Source organism: Cryptotermes secundus, unplaced genomic scaffold (assembly GCF_002891405.2).
Source record: "Cryptotermes secundus unplaced genomic scaffold, Csec_1.0 scaffold407, whole genome shotgun sequence".
In the NCBI taxonomy this organism is placed as follows: Eukaryota; Metazoa; Arthropoda; class Insecta; order Blattodea; family Kalotermitidae; genus Cryptotermes; species Cryptotermes secundus.
The window spans coordinates 2,478,809-2,490,975 of record NW_019741981.1 but is presented as its reverse complement, the minus strand read 5'-3'; the positions used below and the strand labels follow the sequence as shown (position 1 = coordinate 2,490,975).

The 12,167-nt window shown below is 38.8% G+C and overlaps 1 protein-coding gene across 1 annotated transcript; it reads left to right on the top strand.

The window, feature by feature from the left end:
* The first annotated feature begins 185 nt into the window (after positions 1-185).
* LOC111872916 (formylglycine-generating enzyme) lies at positions 186-12,167 on the top strand. The gene is made up of 4 exons (XM_023867198.2): positions 186-1,021; positions 1,329-1,500; positions 9,823-10,006; positions 11,668-12,167. Exons 1-4 carry the CDS (start codon positions 391-393, stop codon positions 11,848-11,850), a joined length of 1,170 nt encoding a protein of 389 aa, XP_023722966.1. The 5' UTR covers positions 186-390; the 3' UTR covers positions 11,851-12,167.

Here is a 12,167-nt window from a genome sequence, read left to right as displayed (position 1 = left end):
CCTGACAATCAACTCATGAAAATACCTCGTAGCAGACTAACATAATTACCCAGGAGGGTTACAAAAAGTAATCTTATTTCAGTTGCACGAAGATTCATGTGTGAAAATGTGCCGTCCTTATAAACACACACATATATTTGCATATAATTATTTCTTACCGTTCTACCATACTATTGTCATCACTGCACGATCATGAACAATTTACGATCTGAATGCGCAACGTGTTTTGCTGGTGGTGCATTTTTTCGTAATGAAATTAAGGTGGTTTTAGTCAAATAATGCCCGGGGATTTTGAACCAAGTGACACGCAGTCCAGTTACAATTACTGTTGCATCTGTCGGTGTGTATATATTTACAGGTCCTGAAGCGCTCAAGTTAGTTTTATATCGCATGATTTTTGTCCTTGAGTTCTTGCTTGGTCATTTGCAAACAAGCAAAATGTACTTCGTTGTAATATTAATATTGGCGTTGTTAAATAATAATGCTGCTGAAGAAATGGGGGAGACTGTATCTTGGGATGACCAAATTACAAACAACCAAGGCGGTTGCGGCTGTGGTGCTGTTAAAAGAAACACAGATGAACAATTACCACAGGATTCAGCAAATGTTCAAGAACACACATTTTTAAAAATTAATAGCGAAAAATATTCATCTGCTGCAAATGCACAAACTATTTACCCAAGAACAAATCAAATGGTATTAATAAAAGGTGGTACGTTCATGATGGGCACGGATGAACCAGTATTTGTGGCAGATGGAGAAGGACCATCCAGAAAAGTGTCACTTTCTGACTTCTACCTGGATGTTCATGAAGTTAGTAATGCAGAATTCGAATTATTTGTAAATGCAACCGGGTATAGAACAGAAGCAGAATCATTCGGAGATTCGTTTGTCTTTGAATTATTACTCAGTGAAGAGACAAAGACTGGAATAACACAGGCTGTAGCTGCTGCACCTTGGTGGTTACCTGTTAAAGGTTGTAACTGGAAACATCCTGAAGGACCAGATTCGAACATAAAAGGTATGAAGTGACAATGAGCAATGCATGTTATATGGCTCCAACTTCGTGTCCTCTTTAATTAAGATCTGTATGATTTATGCTCTCTCAACCTATTGTTGATCTGTTGTTTCAGCCCCTGGTATAATTAGACAATGTAGCTATTTTAATATCCAAAAAATGAAATAAGAATGCTTCTAAACTCAATTATATGCATGATGAACTTGCCAGTAACATTGTAAAACAAAAGTAACAGCCTTTTCTTTCCTTCATATTCCAACTTCACTTACACTTTCTAAGCTGCTTTAACACCAGTTTCCTCTGATTGCAGATCGCATGGATCATCCTGTAGTTCATGTCTCATGGAATGATGCCGTTGCATATTGTCACTGGGCAGGTAAACGGTTACCTACTGAAGCTGAATGGGAGTATGCTTGCCGAGGAGGTCTCAAAGGACGCCTGTTCCCTTGGGGAAACAAATTAAATCCAAAGGATAAACACTGGTGTGTTACCAAGAGCTAGAAATTTAATGTTACATGTCTTTATTAAACAAGAATTCCATTGTCACTTCAAGGTTAATGCGTAGTTTAATTGTGGGTGATGACATGGTGTAGAAGTAGGTTGTATTGCCAAATGTTTCAGAAATCCATAAAGTGATTTTCTTCCCTTCTTTTTGCATGGTCCTAAAATGAGCTCTTTTAATCTAACTGGCCCCCTTCCAGAATCATTCAAGAGAAAGAAAAATATAAACCCAACCCTGTCATCCCTTTTCTTCTTTCCTTCTATTTTAACTAATACTCCTTCCCCCTGGGCTACATCTTCTATGCATGCTTCCATCCATTCTGGATATTCAACTCATTCAGTCCTTCTCCCTGGATATGACTGACTCTTTAAGGTCAATTTTTGTCATACTTTCTGTTAGCTATCACTTGAATCAAAATGTGGCAGCTCCTATCAACTTGTTGATCTGTAACATAAGTACTGAGAGCAGCTACTGGGTAGTCACTGTCTTGATAATGGAAACAAGGATCTCAAAAATATCAGAAATACCTCTACATAGTGCATCACTCAGAAACCAGATGTAGAACATTTTATTATTCTGTCTTATATCTTGCATCTTTCTTATATTGAATTATTAACAGATATTTAGGCATATAAAATACTTATTTAAGGAGTTGGTATAGCGACAGGCTATGGGCTGGACAACCGAGGGGTCAGAGTTTTGAGTCCTGGTAGGGTCAAAAATTTTCTTCTCTCCACGTTGTCCAGAGTGGCTCTGGGGTCCACCCAACCTCCTATCCAGTGGGCACTGGGGGCACTTTCCCCGAGGGTAAAGCGGCCGGGTCATGAAGCTGACCACTCACTTCCAGCTAGTGCCGAGGTCAAGAAAACATGGGTCTATACATCCACTACCACATGTGCCTTCATGGCATAGTGTTTAATTAGTTAAAAACAGGGACAACTTTACCGTACCTTATTTGAGAATTAAGAAAAAGTTATGAAAAGGATGAATATAAATCATGGTCAGGAAGTTCATGAACTTTTTAAATGGCCACTAAGCAATGCATTACTTGTGTGTCTTTATGACTGAGCACGTGCCAATATGTAGTTAGTTAGTTAGTTATTGGAGAGGGTGGGTTTCCCCATGCACTTAGACCTGTATTGGTCCATTGTGCTTCCCTCTATGATTTCTACCAGTCTCTATATCCTACCGGTACTGGTGCTTACTATCAGTCCTGCCCAGCCAGCGAGACCGGCTCTACTAGCTGAGAGGTATCTATAATGCTTCCCCCATCTACCGGAGGTATTAGAGACTGCTGTTGGGCGGGAAACGTCCGTAATTTGGCTCAGTGACCTCCTTTGGAGATATGAGGTTCTTTTACGTGCCGTAAAGCTACGGCACGGGACCCACGGCTTAAAGTCCCTCCCGGAGGACTTGTTCCCTGAATTTTTCCGCCCTTAAAAATTCGATGACCTCCGCCAGGTATTTGAACCCACGTACTACGAGTCATGAGGTGGGAACGTTACCTCTAGACTACGGAGGCCGCTTTTGCCAATATGTAAGGAAGGCAGTGAGAGATTCTGACATTCACATTCAGTCAATATGAAATGTAAAAGTCTGTTTGGGTTCAGTGAATTTTATTTTCAGAATTCAGTGCACTAGATATCAGTCTCAAGAGCAAACCAACATTTCTATAGGTCACTGGGCAAGACATTCTCACAAACGTACAACATGAGCATGGAATCCTTTGGGGGACAAAGACAAAGTTGGGCTGCAGTGTACAGATGTTTTGAGTCGGGGCATTAACTGGAACAGAGGGAAAATGGTAACTCATGATGATATATTGCCCATGTATGATAGATCATCCGGGAGGGCCATATGTCTATGATTTACAAAGTTGCTGAAATCATCAATGTGTCACATGGAATGTGGCATGCTGCATGCAGACTGAGGCATTCTGAACAGACGATGAAACACAGTTCTATCGTTTGAGTCAAAAATCTTAACATCAAGCCTTGTACTGTAAATTACTCTCATTGTGACAGCACCATTTAGTTGTACTTCTTACATGAAAGCATAATTTGTTGTGTACATATATGTTTTGTGTTTTTATGACTTATTCCACATTCTGTTGCCATTTCTGATAAACTCTGGATCCATTGTACGAGTATGTAATATATGGACATATGTAATCATTTTTTGTAGTCTTGTTTTCCATCTATAATACAATATCAATTTCAATTTTTAATTACACTAAATCGCATTTAATTAACTAAAATGTTCATTAAATGTTTAAAATGTCATTAAAATACGTACATTCAATGTTTATGCTATATGACTCAGCTGACAACTGGCAACACATTTTGAAGGAGTCTACTGCACTGTGCACTTGGTCAAATAGTACTCTTAAGGCACATTGTTCTTAACATTAATTTTTATGTTGTAGGATGTTTTTTCTTCATATCTTATGTATTGTGGCTGTTTCTGTGCCCCATTGGGTGTGCCGTTCACTTGGTTGTGTGCATCTAGTGCTGCTTTGTGTTCCTTTTACTGGTTTTGGTGTAGTCCTCGTGTAAACATCTTTCTAGGCAGCATGTGACATCAAAATTAATGGTAACAACAATGACGTGCCTTAAAGCAGTGGTCCTCAATCTTTGTCAGACCATGGCCCTCTAAATTCTTTTTTCTATAATACGATGGCCCAGTATAATTGACGCCAGGGCCCAGCAGTGAGAAACACTGCCTTAAAGAGTACTATTTGATCAAGTGCACAGTGCAGTAGACTCTTTAAAAGAATGTGCTGCCTGAAGATAGCCCCTGTGCGGCTGAAACATATAGCATAAACACTAAATGTACATACATTTTAATGACATTTTAAACATTTAATGAATATTTTAGTGATTTAAATGTTATTTAATGTAATTTAAAGTTTCAATTGATATTGTATTACAGACTACAAAAAATTATGCCCCAATGCAGCAAGATGCTGGAATATAATATTATGGTTGTATGTATGATCACAAGAAAAGGCTAACAGGATTACTTTCAGCAGAGGTACATCTAATGACAGACATGTTTAACACAAAATATTTTAAAGGCAGTCTGCAATAAAACACCATGAGAGATAAGCTCTCATGAACTTTTTCATTGACATATGATCTAATTAAAACAAAGAAAAAATTAATGACAACACATAGTATTCACTTCCATCAGTAGATACTGTTATTATACTTTTAGGCCTGCTGGTTATTTCCCACAAGTGGCAAAGTGTAAAGGTGTTAACAGTTACAATACAATAATGCCCACAAATAAGAGTTGGCAATGTATCATGTAACTGCTTGCTACTTGGGCGAAAAACGATGGGAATGTTTCTTACAGTTATAACACGTTTACCTGCTTCGCATATAATATGTTCCATTCCATTTTTCTTTCTTGCATGGTAGACTTTCGTGTACAGTATTCGTAGTGTGGTCACGGAAGGTGCTATTTAATCACGAAGATGCAGATATAGGTTAGGTGGTATGTCTTAACCGGTCTTAACTTTCTTATAATGTTTACACAAGTGCAAAAACATTCCGGTACCCTTAGTTAGGAAATAAAGTTGAGGTGTGTTGAGGCTGGTTTAGTACGCAATTTTTTCACACAATCTGTATATGCAAGCTCATCATAACTGTTATGTTTCTTTGCTACGTAGACCACTAGGCGCTAGGCGCTAAACAAACCGTGTCCACAATTATAGTGATCGATACAAATACGCAGAATCGTTAAAATCGTGACTATCCTAAGTGGTCGCAAGTAGGGCAGTGCTTTCCAACCCGTACAAAAGAGTGTGACTACACATACACGTACAAAAAAAAAAGGGGGGGCATGAATGTTCGCAATACCGCAATTGTAAACATGAAATTGACCGTGTGAAATTTTGAACGTACTTCCGAAGCCTACTGTTGAATCGGAATGAATTGACGGAAGTAATGCTGTACACAGCTGTCCATTTATTACAAAATTGGTTGTGTAGAAAGCCAACCGATGAAACTATAAGGCTTCAGATCCTAATGATCTTGCTGTTCAACAGCCGTGGGAAATACAAACTTCGCAATTATCATGCATTTGTATGGCATATTTACCGGAATCAGCAAGCTATGTAAAATATTTAGAAATGTAAACGTAGGAGACATGCGTGATGTAGACAAGCATTACCGCAGAAAATATGGGCAACATTTAATTGGCATGAACACACCAGCTGCAGTTATCAAGCACTTAGTACTACATTTTCTGGGTTATTTAACGGCACTGTCAGCATCGAGACTATATAGCGTCAGATGGTAGATAGCAAATTGGAAGGGCTTTGGAAGGAAGCAGTCATGGCCTGTTTGGAGGTACTATCTTGGCTTTTGCCCGGAGAGACTGAGAAAACCACGAAAACCTCTAGTCACGATAATCGGCGTCCTGGGTAGGATTCAAACCAAGCACCTCCCGAATACAAAAGTAGATGTGTTCCGTCATGGTACGGAATAATGTAGAGTAACTTTTTTTTATGACACCTACATGAAATACAGATCTGCTAGAAAGTGTCGGAGAAAATTTTGATGTAAATTTCGTGATGAATGAGTTCCTAGCAGACAAATAATTCACAATTTGTTGAATAAACTTTGAACAATGGGACCCTTAATAGACAAGAAACAAACGCATAAGCGTTGGGTGCGTACTGAGGAGAACTTAGATGACATAAGGGCCAGACTTGAAGACACACCTAGAAAATTCTGAAACGTCTAGCTCAAGAGACTGGAGTGTCAAATTCTAGTGCAAGAACAGCAACACAGTAGCTGAAGCCATCCAGTGAAAGTTGGCGTTTAGTGTGCTATGAGTGCAAGAAGGATAATTCATAATTCATTTACTGTTAATTACATTACATTACATTAATTACTGTTACATTCATAAACTGTTACACAAGTACAATTGGACAAGTCAGTTTAAGCCATCTAAAACACTGCAAGTCAACAACCCTTAAAATGTACAAAATGATACACAAGACTACGAACAGAACAGTCATCTTAGGATCATTGTCCTGCTGAAGCTAGCAACTGAGGATGACACCCCCCAGCAATCCAATATAAAGCAATGCATACACTTATACCATCTATATACAACCACACCACATCAGAACCAACCCGAGCCACCAAACTACTGTCCATCATTGTTGTACCTGTTTTTAAATGAAACAATTAATTGCATTTTCAACACCTCCTGTGATCTGTGAATTTAACTACTTCATTTCAAATGTTATCGGCTGTCAGGCATTCTGATTCTTCGGCAAAATTTGTATGAACCTCGCAGCAAGCAGCTCCCTGCTCACCTTGAACTTATCAAGTGAGTAAAAAGAGACACTGTATTGCATGGACTGGAGTAAAAGATCAGACCAGCCGAACATCTGCAGTCTATAGTAAAAAAAAGTAAAGGTATCCCTGTAAGAAATCGTGGAGGCCCATAGGGTTCTGAGATGTTGAGGTTCAGACATTATCTAGACAATCAGCTCATAGTTGGTGGCAAGGTTGTCAGCCCTACACACTGGCCACCATTTACCCCCAAGAATATTCCTGCTATTCATTTCTGTTGGAGGCTGAGTCGACCCCAGGGCCATACCGCGTGCCCCCATCTGCAGTCTATGCAACCACTAAAATGAAATTCAAGCATTACCTGAATATAATATGTCAGCGTGTAAAAGGTAAAGTTGTCCATGTGCTTAACCAATTAAGTACTACACCATGAAGGCATATGGGGTAGTGGAAAAAAATAAAACACTGAGTGACAGTACTTCTTTAAGAAACCACCCTAGATATCTTAGCCATTTTTGAACAAATCTAAAGTTGACTGAAATAATACACTGCAAAATAGAGATAAAATATCAAGGAGTAAGTGATGCAGTGCTTTATACACAACAGGAAATAGCACAGGTTAGAGCCTCAGTTGCTGGGCAAGATATAGAAGAACATAGGTATCTCCTGAATAAACTTGAAGAGCCACAATAGAACAGTCGGTATGGTGACTGGCTATAGGCTGGATGGTTGAGTAGGGGAAAATTTTCCTCTTCTCCTTGTTGTACAGACCGATTCTAGAACCCACCAAGCCTCCTGTCCAATGGGTACCAGGGGCTCTTTCTCCGGGGGGTAAAGCAGCCAGGGTGTGAAGCTGACCACTCACCTCCAACTAGTGCCGAGTTCGAGAATACTAGGATCTATATGTCCACTTCTCCATATGCCTTCATGGCACAGTTAAGTTTAGAGACAACTTTACCTCTTTTTTTTATATATGAGTCAAATTGAAGTCTGCAGATATTTGTATAGTACAAGAGACCAAATACTGAATAGAAGCATATGTATTGTCACATGTCACACAGTAACTAAAGATGGGATTCGGATTGGTAATTGGGTTTATTAATAACCTACAGGCCATAAATATAATTTATTATTACACTGTTGCTGCTTCACACAATTTACAATCACTCCAGACTAATCTCTTCAGTCTATCTGCACTAGTCTTCGTGGATTTAGCAGACAGGAACTATAACAGTCTCACTGAATTACACACCCCCAAATATTACACATAAATAAAATCTTCATAGGCTGACTCCTTGTACTGTTCTTCAACTATGAACTTCCCGTGGCTATCTACTACTGAGAACAGACTCGTCCCTGAACCGAACAAATTCCTTCACTTATATAGCCAAGGAACCGACATGGCCGNTGGTGCGTGCCATCAGTCCCGACTCAGCCAGCGAGTTCGGCCTCTTCTGGCTCAGCGGTATCTAGATGCTTCCCCCATCTACCAGAGGCGTTAGAGACTATTGTTGGGTGGGAAATGTCCTTCAATTTGGCTCAGAGGTCTCCTTGAGACATGGGGTTCTTTTACGTGCCGTAAAGCTACGACATGGGACCCATGGCTTAAAGTCCCTCCTGGAGGACTTGTTCCCTGAATTTTTCCGCCCTTAAAATTCCACGACATCCGCTGGGTTTGAACCCGCGTACCTTGAGTCATGAGGTGGGAACGTTACCACTAGACTACAGAGGCCGCTTCAGGGTCTGGTTAAGTGAGATTTGTGGTGGACAGAGTGGCGCTGGGGCAGGTTTGCTCCGAGTACTTCGGTTTCCCCTGCCAATCTTCATTCCACCAATTGCTTCGCAATCACCCTCACCTATCATCTGGGTCTGGTACAATAGGCCAGAAGTGGCCGCAGTACAGGGACTTAGTCTCACCCCACTATCAATAAAAAAAGAAAGAAAAGGAACTGACATGCATCACAGGAAACACATGTCACGTGACCACCACCCACCACTGCATGACATTACAGCAGACACAGAAAACACAGCCTCCTCTTGGTGTGGACTGTGTTTATGGAGCTGTTGCCTAGCAACATGTTGATCAAACCCGTTACAGTATTATACAATAGAGGACTTTGACATAAATATTAAAGAAAAATAATGTGGCTGTAAGCAGTTATTGCATATTGCAGAGATCTTCTTCTAAATGTTATGACATCATGTGTGTGCTTTCTTCAGTCTTCAGGAGACTGAAAGGATTAATCATTCAATAAAAGAATAAGTGTACGGTAATGATAAATATTGGCTTCTGATGCATGTAATATAAATTATGCCATCAGATATATGCTGATTAGACACTGTTATTACAGTATTTTTGTACATTTAAATATTCTTTCCTCCTCTTTAATTGTAAACTGTATAATGGAGTAAAAAGCTTTATGATTGTTTTATTCTATCTCATGGACCACCCTTCCATAAGTCGTTTCATAAATTTTATTTTGAATACCGTAGATATATCAGTTGTCTGTTGAACAAAAGGACAAATAAACAAAAAAATATAATAACAATAAAGATAGAAGATATTAATTTTTCCTAAATACATGGAAACCAGTGAGATCAATGCATCATTTTCTAGTTACAAATGTCAGATCATCAGAGCTGAGATACTTGACACTTCATTGGCCGAAAGATGAAATTTAAGTTCCAGTGCTTAGCACTTACAGTATCTGTACCCATAAAGTCTGGATGTTTGACACCTGAGAAAGTTTTTTTTTAATTAAAACTCTTTCATGAAGTCAGACACATCCACAAGACATCTGTGGCATGAGCAGAAAGAATACCTAGAACCACTATAAATGTCAATATGAATGGATGACTGGAAGGTTTTCACAGCATTGAAATGGACTGGTTTTCCATTTCAATATTTTTGTGTCGTGTGTGGTTAGGACAGTCAGCATACCCTGTCGAGAAATTAGTAGTCTTGTTTCAGTACTTCCTTTAATTTTTAGGGCAAATATCTGGCAAGGGGAGTTTCCTGGTACCAACACCGGGGAAGATGGTTACGTAGGCACGTGCCCTGTCACAGAATTCCCTGCCAATGCGTTTCATCTTCACAACATTGTCGGCAATGTCTGGGAATGGACAGCAGACTGGTGGAACATAAATCACACACGCACACCAACTGTTGATCCTGTAGGTTACATTATATTAATCTCTAGCTGTGTGAAATTTACATGTACCTTCACTGATCCTTTGTTGCATTGGTAACTCCTTAGCCATGCATGTCACGCCCATAATCTAACCATCAGATGGAAGTTTTTACTACAAATACTAGTGCCAAATTGTTTTAATTGGAACTGGCCTATTCCTTGACACTGGAAATTTGAAGTAATGCCAAAAGCAGGGCAGTGTGAACTTTTGTGAAGTGTAGCAGTCACTAAGTGCTACATATAGTTTTTTCCCCATCAGATACCATACATAAATAATTTTCAGCACATATCTCACAAGTAGATTCTAAAGGATTCTGACAATGGTGCATAACACTCAGAAGTACCAGGTTTTTTGGACTTTGCCCATCATACAATATTCTAAAAAACTAGAGAACACAACGTTTCAGAAACAGGATCTGTTTCTGTCCTCTGGTGAGGTGGGAGGTTGTCCAGTGATTGAGATTAGCTCTTTCTAAGATACCCAACAGAGTAGGTGTCTCCCCACTCAGCTGAGGACAGAAACAGATCCAGTCTCCAAAACGTGTTCTCTAGTTTTTTAGAATACTGGACAATGGATGAAGTCTAAAAACCCAGTAATTCTGAGTGTTAAGCATCTTACAGTCTGTTATGACCAAATTTCAACTTACAAAGTACAGCATTTTTCAGAAAAGAAATCTGTTTAAAATGTAGAGTTGAATTAAATATTTTATAACAAAATCTGATATCTCACTGCAAAAAATGAAATCACAGTACTTTCACATAAATTTTTACCCTCTACGCCCATCTTTTACAACTAGCATAAATGTACAATTAATGTCATTTTCAAAAGTAGTTTCAGATATAGTGTTGATTTGATGTAAACAAAAGCCAAAACTGTTTCACACTGGTAATTTTCACAGGTGAAAATTACAGACTTCTGGGATTTGATAGTACAAACCTACATAGTGTCTAAATGAAAATTTGGATATATGTATTGATTCTCATTACTCTTCAGTGTATTTCCAACAAAACCTGCTTCAGGTAGCAACATCAGTTACTATTTATTTTCATATGCTAACTTATTAATGATTCTGCCATGTGCCCCTTCCATATTATAAATATGTATTTTCTCCAACAGCAGAAAGGTAAAGACATTAACATTAATATTGGATTGCAAATAAAAATCTATTGCTGCAAAGGTATTCACACAGAAATGATTTTTCCTTGCATATTGTTAAGAATTAACAGCAATAAAAAATGTTCAGAATATGAATCATAGATCTTAATAATAAGATCTGTATTTTGCATTATGTATAAATGTTTATATGCTAAACCATGTAAAGCAGAGGTTATACTCACACAATTTCATGAAAATGAAATTTTCTTACAATGTGTAGTGTACTTTCTTTCATGTGTCCTGCATTTTAAATGAAGATTTAGAATGCCACACGAAGTACATCTATGTAATTACATTCCTCATTAAACCGAGCAAGTTAGCATAAGTGGTAACACTTGAGACTTGTATTTGGGAGATGCCTAGTTCAAATTTCATCCAGGATACCAACCACTCTTCCCTCCCCCCAGTCCCTCCAAGCACACGCCATGACCTCCTCGAGTTACTGACAGCATTGTTAAATAAACTACAAAAATACATTCTTTGTTTAGTTGGGACCAGAAACTGGAAAAGACCGTGTGAAGAAGGGTGGCTCCTACTTGTGTCACAAAAGTTACTGCTATCGATACCGTTGTGCTGCTCGTAGTCAGAACACACCAGATAGTTCTGCTGGAAATCTTGGCTTTCGCTGTGCTAGTACAAACATCCCTGAATACCTAAAGGAGCATCAATAAATTAACATTACATGTGAGATTCAACTAGTCTACTGCAGAGCATACCTTACAAATTTAAGGGCTCTGATTTTGTAAGTACACTATGGCTATTACTTGGAAGCTACCCATTGTTGGCAAGGTGAGATTAGTCTTAGAAGAAAGATAAGCTTATCCCATTCTGGTCTTAGTTCATTTTATATTGTCGCATGTAGGGGTGCATGACTTATAAGACGGGTTTTAGTTTGAATGACTGCATTTATTTACACCTTATACATTCACAACTCAAGACTACAGGTAATACAGCATTATCACTATTCTACACTTTACAGTTCACTGTT

Coding starts and splice junctions, on each gene's coding strand:
- LOC111872916 (XM_023867198.2), top strand. CDS start 391: ATGATTTTTGTCCTTGAGTTCTTGCTTGGTCATTTGCAAACAAGCAAA. Junction 1,022..1,328: donor ACCAGATTCGAACATAAAAG/GTATGAAGTGAC, acceptor CTCTGATTGCAG/ATCGCATGGATCATCCTGTA. Junction 1,501..9,822: donor AATCCAAAGGATAAACACTG/GTGTGTTACCAA, acceptor TTTAATTTTTAG/GGCAAATATCTGGCAAGGGG.